The sequence below is a fragment of the Canis lupus genome, chromosome 19 (genome assembly GCF_048164855.1).
Source record: "Canis lupus baileyi chromosome 19, mCanLup2.hap1, whole genome shotgun sequence".
Classification (NCBI taxonomy): Eukaryota; Metazoa; Chordata; class Mammalia; order Carnivora; family Canidae; genus Canis; species Canis lupus.
The window spans coordinates 52,307,130-52,326,867 of record NC_132856.1 but is presented as its reverse complement, the minus strand read 5'-3'; the positions used below and the strand labels follow the sequence as shown (position 1 = coordinate 52,326,867).

At 49.9% G+C, this 19,738-nt stretch overlaps 1 protein-coding gene and 1 long non-coding RNA gene across 3 annotated transcripts; one reads left to right on the top strand and one right to left on the bottom strand.

Annotated features, from left to right (window-relative positions):
* Nucleotides 1–1,214: 1,214 nt before the first annotated feature.
* On the top strand, nucleotides 1,215–10,499 carry LOC140610833 (uncharacterized). Its single transcript, XR_012012319.1, has 2 exons — nucleotides 1,215–3,361; nucleotides 6,241–10,499. It is a non-coding gene; the product is annotated as an uncharacterized lncRNA (long non-coding RNA).
* On the bottom strand, nucleotides 7,745–18,005 carry KEAP1 (kelch like ECH associated protein 1). 2 transcript variants are annotated; one of them, XM_072787303.1, is made up of 6 exons: nucleotides 17,727–18,005; nucleotides 15,070–15,755; nucleotides 12,819–13,504; nucleotides 11,324–11,529; nucleotides 10,869–11,045; nucleotides 7,745–10,714 (listed from the first exon to the last, which is right to left on the bottom strand). In XM_072787303.1, exons 2-6 carry the CDS (start codon nucleotides 15,706–15,708, stop codon nucleotides 10,548–10,550), a joined length of 1,875 nt encoding a protein of 624 aa, XP_072643404.1. In that variant the 5' UTR covers nucleotides 15,709–15,755; nucleotides 17,727–18,005; the 3' UTR covers nucleotides 7,745–10,547. The 2 variants fall into 2 exon arrangements, with proteins under 2 accessions (XP_072643404.1, XP_072643403.1); XM_072787302.1 differs by lacking the exon at nucleotides 17,727–18,005 and adding an exon at nucleotides 17,337–17,494.
* Between the last annotated feature and the right edge of the window lie 1,733 nt (nucleotides 18,006–19,738).

Sequence of the window (19,738 nt, the reverse complement as noted above, 5' to 3'; positions counted from 1 at the left end):
GCATGATCCTGGATTCCTGGGATCAAGTCCCACATCAGGCTCCCTGTGTCTCCCTCTGCCTGTGTGTCTGCCTGTCTCTCATGAATGAATAAATAAAATCTTAAAAAATAATAAAAAATAATAAATAAATAAATAATAAAAATAAAAATTATTTAGTTTTAAGTAAGCTCTAGGTCCAAAGTGAGGTACCAACTCAAAACACCAAGATCAAGAGTCATATGATCCACTGACTGAGACAGCCAGGGGCCTGTAAGTAGATTATATATATATATTTTTTTTGCCAGTATATTATATATATTATATATTTATAATTATATATATTATATATACATATACAATATACTGGCAAATAATGAAAAAAAAATGGACCATCCTGGGGTGGGCAAAGAACTTTCATAGCTCGTTAGTGTTGGTAGAAGTTGGCACATAAAGCTTTCCAAGAATGGTCTGACAATACTTATCAAAAATGTAACTGCATGCATTTTGACCTAGCCATTGCAGTTTTTTAAATATTTACTGGGTGATCAGGGAGCCCACTTCTCCCTCTCTTCCCTGCTCAAGCTCTCTCTCTCAAATAAATAAAATCTTTAAAAAATTGTTAAAATATTCATCTGATAGAAACAGTTGGATAAAAACCTAAAGGCACAAAATTCCAGTATTGGTTAGAAAAGTAAAGAATGGGGATCCTTGGGTGGCTCAGCGGTTTAGCGCCTGCCTTCCACCCAGGGCATGATCCTGGATTCCTGGGATCAAGTCCCACATCAAGCTGCCTGTGTGGAGCCTGCTTCTCCCTCTGCCTGTGTCTCTGCCTCTCTCTCTCTCTCTCTCTCTAATGAATAAATAAAATCTTTTTAAAAAAGAAAAGAAAAGTAAAGAACTATTAAAAATGTCCAACATGGGCACCTAGGTGGCTCAGTCCGTTGGGTGTCTGCCTTAGGCTCAGGTCATGATCCCAACGTCCTGGGATCCAGCCCGGCATCAGGCTCCCTGCTTCGTGGGGAGCCTGTCTTCTCCCTCTCCCTCTGCTGCTCCCCCAGCTGGTGCTCGTTCTCTCTCTCCGTCAAATAAATAAATAAATAAATAAATAAATAAATAAATAAATTCTTTTAAAAATCCTTAAAAAAATACATTTCCTCCCTTAAAAAAATGTTCAACATTAGAGGTCACTAAATTATACTTTCTCTGAACAGTGGAAGAACATGCAGCCATTAAAAACAATGAAGTAGGTCTACATTTATTGAAATGACAACATATTTACAATGAGAAGAGCAGATTTCAAAATGTTCTGCATTAAAAAAAAAATGTTCTGCATTACATGATCCTACTAAAAGATTAAGTGCATAGAAAAGGCAGTTTGTCCATAAAAATATTAACAATGTCTCCAACGGTAGGATTCGGAGAGATCTGTGTTTTCCGTTCCGTAGACTTTGATTTCTGAACTTTAGCAGTGAGCAGGTATTAATTTTATAATCAAGGGTAAAGTTATTTTATAATCAGGGTAAAGAAATACCCGGTGTTTGTTATCTGGGAGGCACAAAGCATGGTAGATAAGCACACAGAGTCTGGGTTCAGCTTGCCTGGAGTCTAGCTCCCACGCCTCCAGTTAATGACTGAGTTCCTGGGAGCAGGTTATTTACTTGTTCCGTGCCTCAGTTTCCCCCGCTGTAGAATGCAAATAATAACTGCCCAGGTTACGAGGTGCCAGACGCTGTTTGTTTTACGTAAGTTATTGCACTGGATTCTCACAACAGCCTTACGAAGTATTCTACTGTAAATGGGTCACGGGCTGGGGAGAGCGGACGCGGAGCTCCAGCCCTCAAGCGCCACCCAGAGCCGAGCTGGGGAACTGCAGCGGGTTCGGAAATGCACGCACGCGCAGACCGAGACGAAGGCGTGGCGAGGGCACGCGGGAGATTTCCTCCTGCGCTACGATTGGCTGTCGTGGCTGTCATTAGCCGAGCAGGCCGCCAATGAGGGGCGCGGCCGCTTCGCCTTGGGAGCCCCAGGGCTGAGCGAGCTGAGGCGCTCGGGCGGCTGCAGGTGCTCGAACCTCCAGGTGGGTGAGGGGACCTGGCGTCACTCTCTGAGAGTGACCTCGTGCGTCGTGGTTCCCACTTGTTAAGGGGACCCCAGCGTCAGCCTCCCTTCCTGAGAGAACTCTGGCGTCGTTTGCACCCCTTTTCCCGGAGCCATCAACCCTTTTACCCAAGAGGGACCCCTGAGATGTCCCCTCTTCCTGAGGAGGACCCCGGCGTCGTCTTTCCTTCTGGAGGTGAACCTTAGCATCGTCCCTTCCTCCTGAGAAGGACGCCAGAGCCATTCATACTTCCTTAGGTGGACTCCCAGCTTCATCAGCCCTTCCTGAGGGAACCCGGTGTCAGTCCCCTTCCCTGAGGGGCCCCAGCATCGTCTTTCCTAAGGGACCCAGGCGTCACCCTTTCGTCGAGAGGTCCCCTCTCCTGCCATTCCCCCCTCCGCAAGTGTCCCCAGTGTTCCTTGCCGACAGAGGGCCTGGGGTCACGCCCCCTTGGCTGAGGGTTTCCTGTCACTGCCGTCCCCACAGCCCCAAGGAGCATTATCCGGCTTTTCTCTGCAATTTGAGCCGTCCCACCCCGTGCTTTCCTGCCCGCAGCTTTGGAGGGGGACGGGGGAGACTCAGCTGGCCCGCAGTGTGTGGGCCTTCACAGGGAGAGAGAGAGAGAGAGAGAGAGAGAGAGACTGGCTGACACAGGCACTTACTGTGTCCCCTGAGAAGTTCTTTAAGGAACTGGGGCTGTTTCTCCCAAAATGGAAGCCGCAGGAAAGATCTAAAGCTGCCTTAAAATATCAGGGGCTTCTCATGGTTCCTGACATGGTCAGCAGGCACTTAATTGAGTCACCGGGTATGTGTAGGACCGTTGCCTGGAAGAGGAATTACTCTGGCCCATGAAGTCCCAAGAGATCTGATGGTGAGGGTTAGACGGAGGTCAAGAGGGCTTCCTGGTGTTGAACTGAAATCCTGAAAGACTGAGCACAGAGTTGGCAAAATCTGCAGCCTGGAAGAGCTGGCCAATTCCATTCAATCCCACAGCGCTTCAGCGCCCCCGCCACGGAGGTCAAGAATTGTCTCGTCCATATTCAAATACGTGTGACATTCCTGTTGTGTTCATCAAGTGGTGAACAAGATGGAAGAATAGAGGAATAATTCTGAATACGAGGCCCACAAATACTGTGCTTCTGAGTTCTGCAGGCTACTTTTTCCTCAGGGTTTGTGGTGGTTCATCAGGGAACAAAAAGTCTGTCTCCTGCCTGGTTGACTACAAGCTGCATGAGGACAGAAACTGCCTGCTCCTAGTCATCTCTACCCAGTGCCTGGGACAAGGTAGGCACCGAAGTATTTGTTGGCCCTGCCCTGACTCTTCACTTGGTGAATCCTTAGTTGGATTGAGAGATGACCAGGGAGATATGATGCATAACGACAAGACGTGCAGTAGACATGAAAGAGATGTACCTGCCATAACTGAGATTTAAACACCACCTCCTTGGCTAATGAGATTCATCTTTCCTGACCCTGAAGCTAAGAGAAAGTGAAGGCAAAGAGGCAGCTGAAAGCAGCATTGGGCAACTCGGTTTAAAATCTCCCACCAGTGCTTGCTTCGGCAGCACATATAAAATCTCCCACCAAAGTTATTATCAGCTGATTTAATTAGGGCAGATCCTGGAATGTGTAGTCTGAAAGATGCTCCTGAGTGCCCTGCGTAAGGTGTGGCCTAAGAAAATCAAAGTTATGGCCCTGAGGTGTGGATGTGGTGCTGGGGCTCATAGGAGAGTTCTTTAAATAGGGGGAGCTTCCTGAGGCATTTGCAGTTGTTTCATTTACTATAAATATAATTTACCCAGAAGTTTTGAAGAATGCTAATTTTAAAAAATAGGAACAAGCCAAGGTCAGGTAATTTTGCACCCTGGGCCCCTCCAATCTTGTTCCTTTTCTAGCTCTCCGTCTCTGGCAATACTTCCTCTTTCCGCCTGGAAGCCCACAAGAGGGTGCTGCCTTCCTTTTCGACCACACCTCCCGAATTAGCTCAGAGAGTTATGGGGAGCTACAAAACCATCACAAAATAAGGCAGATGGGTTGGTGGAAGCACTGAGTTTTCACGGGTTACAAGAGCCACTGAGGGATTTTAAGTAAAACACGTGAAGTGCTCTGAGGTCATTAAATGTTATACCATTAGCATGCTAATGGTAACAACCTCGATAATCCTGATGAATGTTAGCATTTCAGATTTCCAGTACTTACCTCATTCCCTTCTGTGAGACTACACTTATTGTATCTTACTGTGTGCCAGGTGCTAGGTGGTTATTATCCCCATTTTACAGACGAGGAAAGCCAGGCACAGAGAGGATTTGCACCAAGTTGAAGTGCCAGATATGGGTCTCAAGGCTAATCTGTTGATTCTAGTGTATTCCCCCCCCCCTTAAGTTCTATCTTCTGCAATATTTAGTTCCACTAACACTTATTTTTTAAAACCAGAATGCACACCCAAGGGAGAAGATATTCATTGAATCGAAGGCATGTTGTATTGCACAAAGCAAGGGGCTCTAAGCATCCAGTACTACAGTGCCCTTCACAGAGCTAAAAGTTACCTTAGACACTGTCCACTTGATTGAGAGCAGGAAGTTATTTTTACCATCACTATGAATCCACCCTCTTTCACCTTCATCTTTGATAATCTTTCTATATGGAAACTTCCCCTCGGCTTATAAACAGGCTCTGTCTTTCAAATCTCAAAAACAAAACCCCAAACCCACCCTGAACTCTTTGTTCTGCTGTAGCTTTTTTTTTTTTTTTTTTTTAAGATTTTACTTATTTATTCATGATAGTCACACAGAGAGAGACAGAGAGGCAGAGACACAGGCAGAGGGAGAAGCAGGCTCCATGCAGGGAGCACGACGTAGGACTCGATCCCGGGTCTCCAGGATCAAGCCCCGGGCCAAAGGCAGGCGCCAAACCGCTGTGCCACCCAGGGATCCCTTTTTTTTTTTTTTGCTGTAGCTTTTCATCCAGTTTTTTTCGCCTCTTCTCATCCTAATGCCTCAGAAGAGATATTCATATTCCCTTCCTCAGTTTCCTGCACTGATTCAGTGTTGTCTTCTCAGCAACAGTACCTGTTGCAAGGAGGCACTCCATAACCATTTACTGAAGGAATCTGCTGCTCTACTTTCATTATTCTACCAAAAAGGTTCTCAGTTAACTTTCCAGTCACCAGATCCAGTGGGCATTTGAAGGGTTCTTTCTGAAGTCCTTTGTGCCTCATAGCATTGTTCCTTAAATTTTTTGTGCTAGGGCAGCCCCGGTGGTGCAGCGGTTTAACGCCACCAGCAGCCCAGGGCGTGATCCTGGAGACCCTGGATTGAGTCCCACATCGGGCTCTCTGTATGATGCCTGCTTCTCCCTCTGCCTCTCTCTCTCTCTCTCTCTCTATGAATAAATAAATAAAATCTTTAAAAAAAAAGGGGGGGGGATATTCCCTAATATTAAAAAAAATTTTGTGCTAGATTTTTTCTCCACTTATCTTTTGTGACACTATACTTTTCTTCATTTCTCTCATGCTTTTCTGCTGCTGCTGTTTGTTGGGGCTTTTCTTCCATTTACTCTTTAAATGTTTCTCAGAATGTGTCTTTAACCCACTGTTCTTGTTCTACACCAGTAAGTCTTCCAGTGTGGTCCCTGGATGAGTAGTAACAGCATCAACTGGGAATGTAAGAAATGCAATTTCTTGGGACCCACCTATTGAATGAGAGACTTCTGGAAAATTCAACACCCACTTATGATTAAAAACAAACAAACGAACAACAACAACAAAAACCCCAAACACCACATAGCAAACTAGTCATAGAAGAAGAACTTGAAAAAAGTTCCAGCAAATCTTAAAGTATAGCTTACAGAAAATCTTTTGGCAAATATCAGACTTAATGGTAGCACGTTAGAAGCACTCACCTTATTATTGGGAATAAGACAACTATTCCCATTATTCCCACAACTAACCAACATTTTGACAGAGGGTCTTAGCTAATGCTATAAGGCAAGAAAAATAAATGAGTGGTATAACTACTGGAAAAGATGACATTCCACTACTATTTGCAGATGATTTAACTATCTGCTAAAACAAAACAAAACTAGAAAGAGGCTGGTGGAAGATTGGGATATCTGTATCAACAACTTTCCCATATACCAGAAATACTTTTTTTTTTTTTTTTCAGAAATACCAATTGTAAAGGATTGAGAAGTAAAGATCTCATTGACAACAGCAACCAGACCAATAAAACCCCCATGAATAAACCTTTTGCAAGGCCTATGTGGAGAAGTTATAAAGCTTTCCTGAGCCAGCAAAGACGACTTCATTAAATAGATACATAAAGTTCATGAATGGAGAGACTTATTATTGTAAAAATATTATTACTCCCCAACTCGACAATTTTAATGCAACCCAATTAAAATTTTCATTTTTCATGGAATTTCATCCATGAAGCAAAGAATAAATATACAGTAACAGTTCAAGGTTTTGTTTTGTTGTTTTTTTTTTTTTTGTTTTTTTTTTTGGAAGAAAAGGGAGAAGGAACTTATTCTGATACTAAGACATGTTATAAAACTGTAGTACTTGAAATGATGAAATTGCTGCAAAAATGGATATTTAGGTAAAACAGCAGAAAGCCAAACAGAATTGAGATCCTGTGCATTCATGAGAAGTTTGTATGTGATTGGGATAGCATTTCAGAACCATAGGTAAAGAATTAGTCAAGAAATGGTTTGAAAAATAAATGGTCGAGCAGCAATACCTATCCATACAAAAAAATTAAATTCCTACTTGATACCATACATATAAACAAATTCCTGTTGGATTTTAAAACAGTACAAAAACAAAACTTAATAATATCTGAAGAAAAAAGATATTACAAAAATTTATTGATGTCAGGATTAGTCAGGATTAGTCTATTAGTCAGGATTCTTGGTTTCAACAGAACCATCAAAACTCAAGTCTGGTTAACCTCAGCAGAAACAGCGTACGGCCAGGAGATAACTTCACAAATGGGTAGGAAGCTGAGGAAAATGGCAAGAGCCAAAAGTCCTTCTTAAATATGACATAAAAGAGAAGAAACATGAAGGAAGAGTGATAAATTTGACTGTGTTAAATTTATAAAGAACTTCTAAAAGCAGTAAGAACATGGTTTGTTAACAACCACTTTGGAGGGCGATCTGGAAGCATCTAAGGAAAGCTGTGCTTACCTAAGATCTAGTAAGTTGCACGTCTTAGTATTCCCCTGGAGAACTATACACATTTGTGCCCGAGGAGACATGGTTAAAGTAGGCATTTCACCCTTATCTGTAATTCTGAGAAATGAGAAGACCTAAATGTCTGTCAGTACTGGAAGAGATAAAACAGAACATGGGTAATTGGCAAAAGGAATGTGATGTCACAAATAGAAAGATCTAGAAGTCGGGGGGGGGGAGCAAGTTGGAGAATAATATGGGCAAAATTACGCCATTTTTGTAAGGAAATACATAGAACATTATTGCAGTCTGATTTAAATTGAGAGGGGGCTGGAATGAAGAGATAGTAAGATTTCAGCTTTATCTATAATGTTCTTGTTTTTCTTTTTAAGCTAATACTTAGGTACTTAACAGAGAGAAATGAGCATGGTCCACAGGGCTTCTTCTGACCCCATGTTCCTCCTCCCTCTCAGCTTCATCTAGATTGTTCCCCAGTACCACCGGACCTTTGAATGTGATGCTTCTGTCCAGAAACTTGCCCCTCCTTTCCTCACCTAGTTTACTCTATCAGTTCCTTTTGGTTTCTGTGAGAAGACCACCTCCTCAACAATGCTTTCTCAGGGCCTCTGACCTTGGTCAACCTCCTGGCCTTCAGAGGACTTACCTTTGAACTTAATTACATATGCATCTTGTGATCCTTCACTCTAGCTCTACTGTTTCATGCCTGTTCCTCACTGTGTCTGAACACTTCCCTTCGGGTCTGGTAAAATAGTCATTCCAGAACTACTTGTGGAAGCATTAAAGCCTGAAGGCTAGAAAAATGACTGTGCACACTCCTAGAACAATTGTATCTCGAGGCCTCAAACCAGACACACCCCCAAACATTGTCACTTTCCTTCTATACCTGCAGCCTCCTCAAAGCTTCTCTACCCCCAGGGTGTTCCCCCCCCTTCCCCCCCGGCCCCAGGCTGTTTTAAGGTTGAAGCCACCCAGGAACATTCCTAATTCTCTGCCCTTTTGTCTCATCAGTCTCTTCACCTGTAAATTTGACCTCTCTCCATTCCCACAGCCTAATCCAAAGGGCCATCCTCTCTCACCTGGCTGATGCAACAGCTGCTTCTCCTTTCCCAACGCACCCCAATCTGCAACCAAGCCACGTCCACATAGCTTCCAGAGCCACGGACTTTCAAGGGGGTATTTAACCATGACCCTCAGCAGCCTGTCACTCAGCACACTTTTAATATTGTTTCACCATCAGGCTTACCTGTAGAGTTGGCCTGGTTTACTCCAGGTCTGAGGGGTTCTGGGGTGCCAGACTTTTCATTGTTCAAATTGGGAATTTCCTGGGCAAACCAGGACAGGCTGGTCATTCTACTCCGTGAGGCTGTAATTTCCACAAGGGCTCATTTGGGGTCCGTTCACTAGCACAGTGAGGTCTTTTTTAAAGTTGTCTTTGCAGAATTAGAAAGTGAATGTAAATACTCACCTTGCTTGGTCCAGCAGCTTACATGGGGCCTAATGCCCAGTCAGTGCCCAAGTACCATTTTTGCAGATAAGAAACTTCACAGGGCCGATACCCAAACTGCTTTACTGAATTGGCTGAAAACTGACCTCAAGACCAGGGTTCTAACCCTTGTAGAAGGAAACATCACTCTGGGCTAGAATGTGTGGCTTCTGGCAACCGAATTACCTGCAAATTCCTCGACTCTAGATAAGATCCCTGTTTCCGGAATGTTCACTGATATACACACTGACCCCATGAGACCTCCTTGTATCCCCTTCTCACAAACATAGTGGCAGAGCGTGTTGTGGCTTCTTTGGTGTCCGCTGCAGTTGAACCTGAAACCTACCACTTGGTGGCCACGTGACCGTGGGCAAGTCATTTCTCTGAACCTCCATCTTTACAGAATGCAGGCTTGCCCTTCCTAGCTCCCAGCACTCTTGAGGATCAAATAATGTGCAAAGACACTGCAAGTGCTAAAATGGCTATCCAGATATTGTGCTTCCAACTCCTAGTCTTCCCCCTGTCCATTTCATGCAGCCAAGGCAGATTTATTTTCTTGTTCCAGTAAAAACCTTGAGAAGAGGACCAAGGAAACAGGACAATTATGACAAGCTTCAGGTGAACTGAGTGAATGAAGCTGTGGGGATGGGAGGTAAGGTTTTCCCTGGAAGGGAAGGAGTCAAATATTTCCTCTCTAAGCTACTTGGGAGAACCTATGACAGGCCGGATAGTTGAGACCATCTTCATTCCTCTTTGCTCTACTCTCCCAATACAAGTAAGAGTTAATTGGCCTAAAAAGAGATCCAGGCCATATACTGCCTTCACATGAATTGTTCAGAAGAGGGCAGGTTATACTGAGCCCTTTGCCTGAGAAAATCCCCAAGGACCCCTTTATCCTTTAATACCCAGGCCCCTAGATAAAAGGCTCAGTTTGTGTTATTGAAGCGCAGAAAAATGACTGGATAGATTTTCACCGATTTGGAAGGCATGTTGGGGATGGTTTGCCTTAAAATAGAACTCCGGGGAGCCCTAAGAGAGGCGTCAAGGAGTTAGGTCATTGTCTTCAAAGCAGCCACAAGTGACAAAGTGAGCCCTGTGTGGTTTGCCTATGGGGAGAAAGATGCCCTACATGTTAAGATGCAATGGGCAGAGAAAACGAACTGGTTTCAAATTCAAACTCGAAATCAAAGACTTGAGTACGTTTCAGAAGAGTCCTTTCTGTCTCCAGGTTCGAGACCTCCAGCTGAGAGCCCGGGTGGAAGACACTAGTTAGTTTGTTCTTTATTTTCATTGGAAAGTTATATGGTTACTTATCGACAAAAAGACTGTCCAGGGCAGAGATATCCAGTGGTTTCTATGTACAGGCCCATCCCTGGGGTCCACACCTCCATGGGAGCCTCACCCTCGAGGCCTCAGCTGGCTCCTTCCCAGGCCTCCAGGAACCAATCACAAAGACACAAGGAACAAAAACCGGCCTGACCTCGGCATCTGCTTTTGCCCCAAAGGGAGGTGGCGGCTGCTGGGAGGGGACCCAGGCCTATTGTCAGGATGGCGGGTGCAGGGGCTCTCTCCTTCATACACCCCCCTCCCAGGAAGGGACTACTCTGACAGGCTCATGGGTTCCCACTCTGGCCTTCTTTTCCTTCTAGTTGTCATTTTAACACCGAGGCATCTCAGCCTCCCGTCTTGGAGGGTAAGCATTTGCTCTGTCGCCTTTTCTTTTGTCCCTGTTTTTGTACAAAAACAACAATACTCTCAATCAGACCATTTTTTTGCCCAAGAAACAAAAGTGGCTCAACAGGTACAGTTCTGCTGGTCGATCTGCTTCCGGCAGGGTTCCATGGTGACAGCGACACCCACCCCGCTCCGGCCGGATGTCATGTGGGTCACCTCACTCCAGGTGTCTGTGTCTGGGTCATAACACTCCACACTGTCCAGGAATGTGTGGCCATCGTAGCCTCCTGCAGGGAGAGCAGAGTCACCCCCTTTGAGGGCAGGAGAAAGAAAGAGGGAGAAGGAACCCCAAGAAGCCTTCCTACTGGAATTTGAGCCCAATCCCCCAAAGATGGGGTTAAACAGTGCTCTCCACCCAGATCCCCACTCCCAGGGCCTCACCCAGAACGTAGATTCTTCCCTGGTGCACAGTAATCCCTAGGGCACTTCGCCGATGCTTCATGGGAGCTACAAAAGTCCACGTTTCCGTCTCTACATCATAGCGCTCCACGCTGTTCAGCTGGTCCTGACCATCATAGCCCCCCGCAGCATAGATACAGTTGTGCAGGACACAGACTCCTAAACCGTACCATGCAAACAGAGTGATTCCAGGGCCTGGTGTTGAGAGCCCCAGCCACCACCTTCTTGGGGGCACCCTCCCCTTCTCCCTCTCCTGGGGGACCCTTTAGAAACAAAGCCAGAAGAGAAGAGCTTGGACTTTCAGAATCTAGCTCTCCCGTGTGTGCCTCAGGGTTTAAGACCAAAACAGGAAGCCTCCCCCAGGCTTTGCTAAGTTTCACTCCCAGGGGTGGGACAGTGTTCCTCCTCACTCCCCTCCTGGCAGCCCCCATACCCACCTGCCCCACTTCGGATGGTGTTCATGGGTGTGATCATTCGCCACTCATTTCTCTCGGGGTAGTAACACTCTGCTGAGCTGAGGCGGTTTGTTCCATCAAAGCCCCCGACGGCATAGAGCAAACGGTTGAGGACAGCCACTCCCACCCCGATCCTTCGAGTCAGCATGGGAGCCACCAAGTGCCACTCATCCCGTTCTGGCTCATACCTGCAAGGGCATAGTAACGGTAACAATGGCAATCACAGCTGACCTGTGTGGAACACTTACTATGACCCAATATGCTGCTAATTCTTTATGCACCTGAACTCTTTACTCCTCAGAGCTTTTCTCTGAGGAAACAGGTTCACAGCCATCATCTGCTCAAGGTTACACACGCACCTGTTGGACGCTGGTGGTGGCTCCACCATATAGCACTGCCAGGCCCTGTGCTGTGTTGTATGTTAGCTCAGCAAAACCCACTTTGACCATTGGGCAGGTAGTCCTTACTATCATCTCCCACTTCCCCCATCATCTTTAGATAACAAGATAGAAGCACGGAGGGATGAAATGGCAAGACCAGGGTCACCAAGGAGCTGGAGGTTTGACCCAGCCTTCTAGGACACAAGAATCTGGGCAGCCCGGTGGCGCAGCGGTGTAGCACTGCCTGAAGCCCGGGGTGTGATCCTGGAGACCCGGGATCGAGTCCACGTCAGGCTCCCTGCCTGGAGCCTGCTTCTCCCTCTCCCTCTGCCTGTGTCTCTGCCTCTCTCTCTCTGTGTGTCTCTCATGAATAAATAAATAAATAAATAATTCTTAAAAAAAAAAAAAAAAAAAAAAGACACAAGAATCTTAATTCTAACAACTAGGCTGCCACCCAGGATGGTTTTCGTACAAGTGTGCTGTTTGGTTATAATTCCCATTCCCCAGCCTCGCTCCAAACCCACCAGTACCAGATCTCCAGCAGTGGGCTAGGGAGTTTAACAAGTTCTCCAGCTGAGAACTGTATCCTGGATCAAGCTTCTGAAAGAGGAGAAGGCAGAGAGGACTGTCTGGCAAAAGTCAAAAGCCAAAATTGCTTAGGCTCTAAACACAGGGTCATCATGCAGTTCTGCATGTTGTACACTGCACAAGAGTCCCACATCCAAGGGGGCACCTTCCACACAGAAGACCTCATACATCAGTTTATTACAGCAATTTTGGGGCAGATGGCAGTGAGGTGTCATGTCTTAATAAAATTAGCATTTTATAACAACTTCCAACTGATAGAACTCTTTCCAAATCTGCAGAAGTTGTATGGGTTTGGGACAGCCCTGTAAGCAATTCCCAGGCCCAGACACATCATCCAAGGTCACTGACCATAAATCCCCCATGAATTCAGCTTCACCTGAGGCTTCCCCTCCCTAAAGCCAGGACAGAGACAAGCACTCTACAACAGGGGGAATCCCCAAATTCCAATGGCTTGGGGCCTGTCAGCAATGGGAACCTCCGAGCCCATCCCTCCAGGCCCTGCCACTCACCTCTCCACACTGTTGTGGTGGATGCAGCCGTGGGAGCCACCGACAGCATAGATGTGCCCATCAATGACCCCAACCCCAATCCGATTGCGTGGTACACTCATGGAGGCACAGGGCGACCACTGGTTGGTCATGGGGTTATAGCAGTCCAGGGCGCTGGAGTCGGTGTTGCCGTCTGGCGAGTTGTTCCGGCCGCCCACAGCATACAGCAGCCCACCCACTACGCAGCCCGCCAGGCCACTACGAGGCACCTGCAGGTCTGCCAATCGGAGCCAAGTGCCATCACTGGGGTTGTAGGCCTCTAGGTAGCTGAGTGACTGGCGGAAGTAGCCACCAGCGGTGTAGATGAGCCGGCCCACTTTGGGCGCCCGACAGGGCATCACCTGCGTGGGCTTATGCAAGGTCAGCTCCTGGAAGATCTTGACCAGGTAGTCCTTGCAGCGGGAGTCCGACTGCAAGATCTCACACTTCTGCAGCTGCATCTGCAGGAAGTGGGGTGTGAGCGAGTGACATCGCACAGCCCGGAGCAATGCCTGGACATAGAAGCGCCGCTGCTCACAATCATACTTGACCCAGTTGATACAGGCGTGGAAGACCTCGGACTCGCAGCGCACATTCAGATCGTCTCGGCTGATGAGAGTCACCAGCTGGCAATGGGACAAGTTGAAGAACTCCTCTTGCTTGGCCACCTGCAGAGGGCATTACTGTGACAGGCTGACTCCCCTCAACGGCGGTATGATCACGGCCAAGTCACTCAACCTGCCTCTGACAATCTCAGTTTCCTATTTTGTAAAACGAGGATTCGAATAGTGTGAACTTCATAGGTTGTGAAGAAGATTAAATGAGTTAATGCTACAGGCATATGGTACCTAAGTACTCAGGTAGATGGGTGAAGGCACTACTATGTACCTTTTTGTATCATTGTGTGCTTGAACTACAAGATTGTTACCTCTATTTTCAACAAAATTACTTTTTCAAAAGGGTAGATGGACCAAAAAGGAAAAAGTAATGGGGACAGAATATTCTAGAAAAAGTGTAGGCTCTAAAGAAAGAAGGCTGAGCTGCAACTTGGCCCACTACTTTCTAACTAGGTGATCTTGGGCAAATATCTCTAACACTCCATGCCTTGTTTTTCCTCCTCTGTAAGAGCAATTGTATTAGTAGCTACCTCAGAGCCGGGGCTACTCCTCGGGTGTACAGGGTCCTGGGCAAATATTTCTTGTCAGGCACTAGTCTATATAAATAACTCAATTACCAATATTGGTAGGTCACAAATGTCCTGGTACCTCAAGCCCACACGGTCCCTTTAAAGAAACACTGCAGGCCTGTGGGAAAGCCCTGCTCACAGACCACCCTCACCTTCCAGGAAGCCATGGGCCTTAGGACAAACGCCAGCGCTCCTCAGGGCATCTGGTCGACCCCAATGTGGGGGAGAGGGAAGGAGAACATCCACCCCTTAAGAAAAGAGATGGAAACCAGGGCAGTATCTACCCTAGCTGATCCCAGCCACTGGAAGAGGACTTTTAGAATTTCCAGGAAGGCACACTAAAGCACAGAACTCCCTAAAGCGTGGGGCCTGGGGTACAGCCCTGTTGGGCCAGGCCTAAGGGTGGTACTTCCTCAAAGGATAGTGGGGGAAAATCCAATGATTTAAAGAATGGAAATCACTTAGAACAGGGGGTGGCCCACAGCAAATGTTCAACAAACACTTATTATTATCATCATCCCAGGGGCACAACCTCTAGTAGCTGCTACCCAAGAATTTGGGCTCATCATTGTGATTTACAAGGCATCTGTTATTTTCTGCTCACAACTTCCTCCACTTAAAACCGAAAATGAAACCAAGTACAGGGTAAGGACAACACAGCATGGACCACAGGAAACATGTCTAAGGGTCACATTTGAGATAGGAAGCATGTCATGGGTGTTCAATAAATATTTGCAGACTGTCTGAAATATTAGGCCCCCAATAGCGTACCCTAAGGTTGAGCTGCACCCTGTCCCCACCCCTGACCCCAGAGAAGTCGGGGATCCCAGACATAGACCCATGAAGTTCTCACTTTCCTCAGCTGTTTCCCACAGTCACCCCAGATGTGCAGACTAGGACTTCAGAAGCCCATTTCTCTCCAGCTCCCCGATCTGACCCTTCTCATCTCAAGGGAAGACAGGGATGACAGGGATGTCCATCCATCTATCCCTGGTCCTTCTGATACCACCGTCAAGCCCTGGCTCCCTGTCTCTTCCCGTCACTCACCTCTCCGAAGTGCATATAGATGTACTCGCGGGCACGCTGGTGCAGCTCGGCGCAGCCGATCTGTTCAGCGAAGTTGGCAATGCCAATGGCATTGCTGGGGTCCAGCTGCTGCACGAGGAAGTCACTGCAGGCACGGACGACGCTGTCGATCTGGTACATGACGGCGCCATTCATCACGTGGAGCACGCACTTCTCACCCATGGAGATGGAGGCCGTGTAGGCAAACTCAATTAGGCGCTCCATGACCTTGGGGTGGATGCCCTCAATGGACACCACCTCCATGCCCTGCTCCCGTAGCCCATTGGTGAACATGGCCTTGAAGACGGGGCTGGATGAGGCCAGCACCACCTTGTGAGCCATGAACTGGGCAGCTGGCGCGTCCTCGTATTTGACCTGCAGCGTGACGTCACACAGCTGCTGGCTGAGCCGCAGCTCGTTCATGATGCCGAAGGCCTGCTTGGTGTGGTCCTCCAGCGTGTAGCTGAAGGTGCGGTTGCCGTGCTGGGAGGGCGTCACCTCGGCTTTGCACTCGGTGGAGGCGTACATCACCGTGTCCCCTGCCCCCTCGGGGCGCTGTGACCTCAGGGGAAGGAATCGAGTGCGGGCCCCAGCCCCGCTAGGCCCAGGTTCCGGCTGCATGGGGTTCCAGGTGACAAGGGACAACACCACCACTGGCACTCAGAGGCCTGGAGGAGGGAGAGCACAGGGCTGGGGGCAGGGCCTGGGGGCAGGCCTCCTCTTTTACGATAAAACGACTCCTAGACCAGTTTTCCTTCCCAAGCCCAGGTGAAGCAATGTCCGTCTGTGCTCACTCAGCGCCACATGGCTTCACCAGCCCAAGAGTCCAATTTAAAACACAGGTGAGATGATGTCTTTCCCTTGTGCCGAATCCTCCCACAATTCCCTACAGCACAATGAGTGAAACCAAACTCTTCAGTGTCCTACTAAAGCCCTACACAGTCCGCCTCTGTCCACCTCTTCCCTTCCTAGACAGAGCACATCTAGCTCATTCTTTCATTGGCCTCACCAACATTTACTGATTATCTACTGTGTACCAGGAACCGGAGACATCCCAGTGGAGACAGGCAGACATAAACTGTGCCCCCCTGGAGGACACTTGGCGAGGGATGGGCCATAAGTAAAACAAACAAGACCTGAGTAGGAACGGGGGGGTTATGAAGAAAAGGACCACAGCACTGCGACAGTGTGGCCTGGGGCAGTTACTTTAAATCGGGTAGTCGGAGGCTCTGTTAGAGCGGAGACAAGAAGGATGCACACACGGAAGGGGTTTTCCAGGCAGAGGGAATAGCAAGTGCAAAGGCTCGGAGGCAGAGCGAGAGAGACCAGCTGGAGCATCAGGGAGGAGTGTAACAAGAAATCCTGCTAAAGGGAAGGTTTCCGTGAACCCTGAGGAGGCTGGAGGGCCAGGGCACGAGCTGTTTTGAAAGGTCCTGTCGGGAGAAGAGGGGCATCTGCAAGAGGCTCCCCGGGTTCTCCCTTTATCTTTCCCGGACCCAGCGCAGTCCTCTCCTCCCTGTCTTACTTCTACCACCGCACTTGTCGGAAACGGCGATGAGCTCGGCCGCTGGCTTGTTGAGGGCGGGCGGGCGCCTCCGCCTCTCAGCCCCGCGCTTCGGGAGGCAGGGAGCCCCGGGTCGGTCAGGGTCGCGCCCACCCTAGCATGTGCCTCCCCAACGTCCTGCCTGGGGCCTGGCACTGCTCAGGGGTCAGGACGCGGTGGCTGGCTGGCCGGCTGCCCGCCTCACTGCCTGCCGGAGCACCCTCCTCCACCGGGCCCAGGGCCGCTCGCCGCCTCTCCCCGCCCGAGGCCCGTGCCCAGCCTCTTGGTCTCCGGCCAGGCGGCCGACGGTGCCCCTTGGACACCGGGCTCTTCCCCACCGAGCGGTGGGGGGACTGCGCATGCCCTGCCCGAGCCGCCAGCGAGGCCCGGAGAAGGGAGGAAGTGACCCTGCCGCGGCCTTTCCGCTGGCAGCCCCGAGGCGCGCTCCCAGCTCCCCGGCGCGCCGGGCTCCGGGGCCCTCGGTCGCGGGGCGCTGCCTGGGCCTCTCGCCGGCTTGCGTAGCCCCCGGGCCAGCCCTCGAGTCGCGCCGTCCAACAAAAGGCCAGGACTCGGGCCTCGCCCTCCTGGCCCCCCGCGGGGCCGCGGGAACCCCAAGGCGCCCGGGCCCGCGGCGCCCCGTCCCCCGACCCCCGGGGCCGTCCCGGCCCGCCGTACCCACAGCCCGGGCGCAGGCCGCCTCACTCACCCCGCCATGGCCGCGCTCGAGCTCCGCCTCCGTCGCCCAGGCCCGGGCGCCTCCATCGCTGCGCGCCGGGGGGAGGCGCGGAGCGCGCGCAGGTCACCATGACTAAGCAGAGCCGGGCGCCGGCCGTGTCAGAATAAGAGTCCCCGCGGCCCGGGCCTCCGGCGGCGGCGGGGCTGACGGATGCGCCGCGCCCCCCGCCCCGCCCCGCCCCCCCCGCCGCCGCGGGTCTCGGAGCTGCGCAGCCCCGGCGGGGCGACCACTCGGGCCCGTCACTGCGGCGCGCCCGGCCGCGTGGTCGGAGCCGCCGGGAACCTCAGCCCGGGTTCGAGGCCCGGCGCCTCCCTGCCTGCACTGGAGGTGGATGGGCAGCCCCCCCGGCCGCGCGCTCACCTCGGCCCCCGCGCAGCCTCGTAGCTCCGGCCGCGGGGCGGGGATGCCCGGGGCACCGCAGTGGCTCCGGGCACAGGGGTGCCCCCGTGCGCAGAGCTTCCCGGAAACCCCCAGAGCAACCCTCCGCGGCCCGGCCGGGGGCGGCTCCCACCTAACTTTCGCTATGGGGCGCCCGCGGCCGCCGTTGGGGGGACCTTGGCTCTGGGGCGTCAAAGCCTGCGGGGTCTTGGACGTCGGGTGGGGGGGCGACTTCGGGTCGGCGGGGAAGGAGGCGGGGAGAGGGCGGAGAGGCGCGGCGGGGAGGGAGCCGCGATTCCCCGCCCTTCCCGCAGGTGCCCGGCGCCCCTGGGCGCGGAGCGGGCGAGGGCGAGGGAGCAGGGCGGCGGCGGGGGGGGAGGGGGTCCGTCCCCACTTGCGCTGGCCCCTTCCATCCCCCGGATCTCAGCATCTCAGCGTGTGGCTGCTCTCCCCGACCCTCTCTTTTCCCTTTAACCCCACGCAGCTCTGGGTCCAGTGGTGAAGGATCCGGCTAGATTTATTTACCTAGCTGGCTTTTCTTTGTTTTTATTTTTATTTTTTAGATTTTATTTATTTGAGAGACAGTGAGAGAGCAAGCTCCCGCACGAGTGGGAAGGGGCAGAAGGAGACAGAGAAGCAGGCTTCCCGCTGAGCGGGCAGCCCTATGCGGGGCTGGATCCCAGGACTCCAGGATTCTGACCGGCTGAAGGCAGAGGCTTAACCAACTGAGCCACCCAGGCGCCCCTCCTTATCTTTATTTTTTAGTTACTTCCGGTCTAGAGGTGTGTGAAGTTCGCCTGCAGGGGTTTGAAGCCCGGCTCCGCCACTGTCCAGCTCCGAAGGGATAGGTCCCTACCTCAACCTGTTCACGCTTCAATTTCCTCCCTGTAAAACCTACCTGCAAGGTGATCATAAGGGTGAAATGGGAATGCTAGTGCCCAGTGGATATGAACAATTGTTATTTTTCTTTTAAGATTTTATTTATTCATGAGAGACAGAGAGAGAGAGAGAGAGAGAGAGGCAGAGACACAGGAGGAGGGAGAAGCAGGCTCCATGCAGGAAGCCTGATGTGGGACTGGATCCTGGGTCTCCAGGATCACACCCTGGGCTGAAGGCGGCGCTAAACCGCTGAGCCACCAGGGCTGCCCTAATTGTTATTTTTCACTGCAAGGGATACTGATTTGCCATTCATGCTGATTATGATATAAAGTTAATTTTTAAATGTATTTATTTTAACAAGAGCCCATCTAAGCCAAACTATGGAAGCAGCCTAAGTGTCTATCCATAGATGAACAAATAAAGAAGATGTATATATTTATATTATTCATAAAAAAGAATGAAATCTTGCCATTTGCAAAAACATGAATGGAGCTAGAGAGTATAATGCTAAGCAAAATAAGCCAGTCAGAGAAAGATGAATACCATATGATTTCACTCATATGTGGAATTTAAGAAACAAAGGATGGGGTGCCCACCTAGGTGGTTCAGTTGGTTAAGCTTTGACTTTGATTTCGGTTCAGGTCATGATCTTAGAATTGTGAGATGAGCCCCACAATGGGCTCCATGCTGGATGAAGATGGTGCTTTTTTAAAAAGATTATTTACTTATTTATTCATGAGAGACTCACAGAGAGAGAGGCAGAGATGCAGGCAGAGGGAGAAGCAGGCTTCATGCAGGGAGCCCGATGCGGGACTCGGTCCCAGGATTCCGGGATCACACCCTGGGCCAAAGGCAGATGCTCAACCGCTGAGGCCCACCCAGGTGTCCCGATGAAGATCCTGCTTAAGATTCTCTCCCTCTACTCTCCCTCCTCTAAAAGAGAGAGAGAGAGAGAGAGGAGGAGGAGGAGAGATAGCGAGAGATAACCCAAAATAGACTCTTAACTATAGAGAACAAAGTAGTGGTTACCAAAGAGGAGGGGGATGGGGGATGGGTAGAATAGGTGAAGGAGATTAAGAGTACATTTATCACAATGAACACTGAATAATGTACAA

Excerpts from the sequence above, each read along its gene's own strand:
- KEAP1 (XM_072787303.1), bottom strand. The coding sequence starts at position 15,708 with ATGCAGCCGGAACCTGGGCCTAGCGGGGCTGGGGCCCGCACTCGATTC. Across the intron at positions 13,505-15,069 it reads TCTATATGCACTTCGGAGAG|GTGGCCAAGCAAGAGGAGTT; the intron begins GTGAGTGACGGG and ends TGCCCTCTGCAG. Across the intron at positions 10,715-10,868 it reads GGGAAGAATCTACGTTCTGG|GAGGCTACGATGGCCACACA; the intron begins GTGAGGCCCTGG and ends CTCTCCCTGCAG.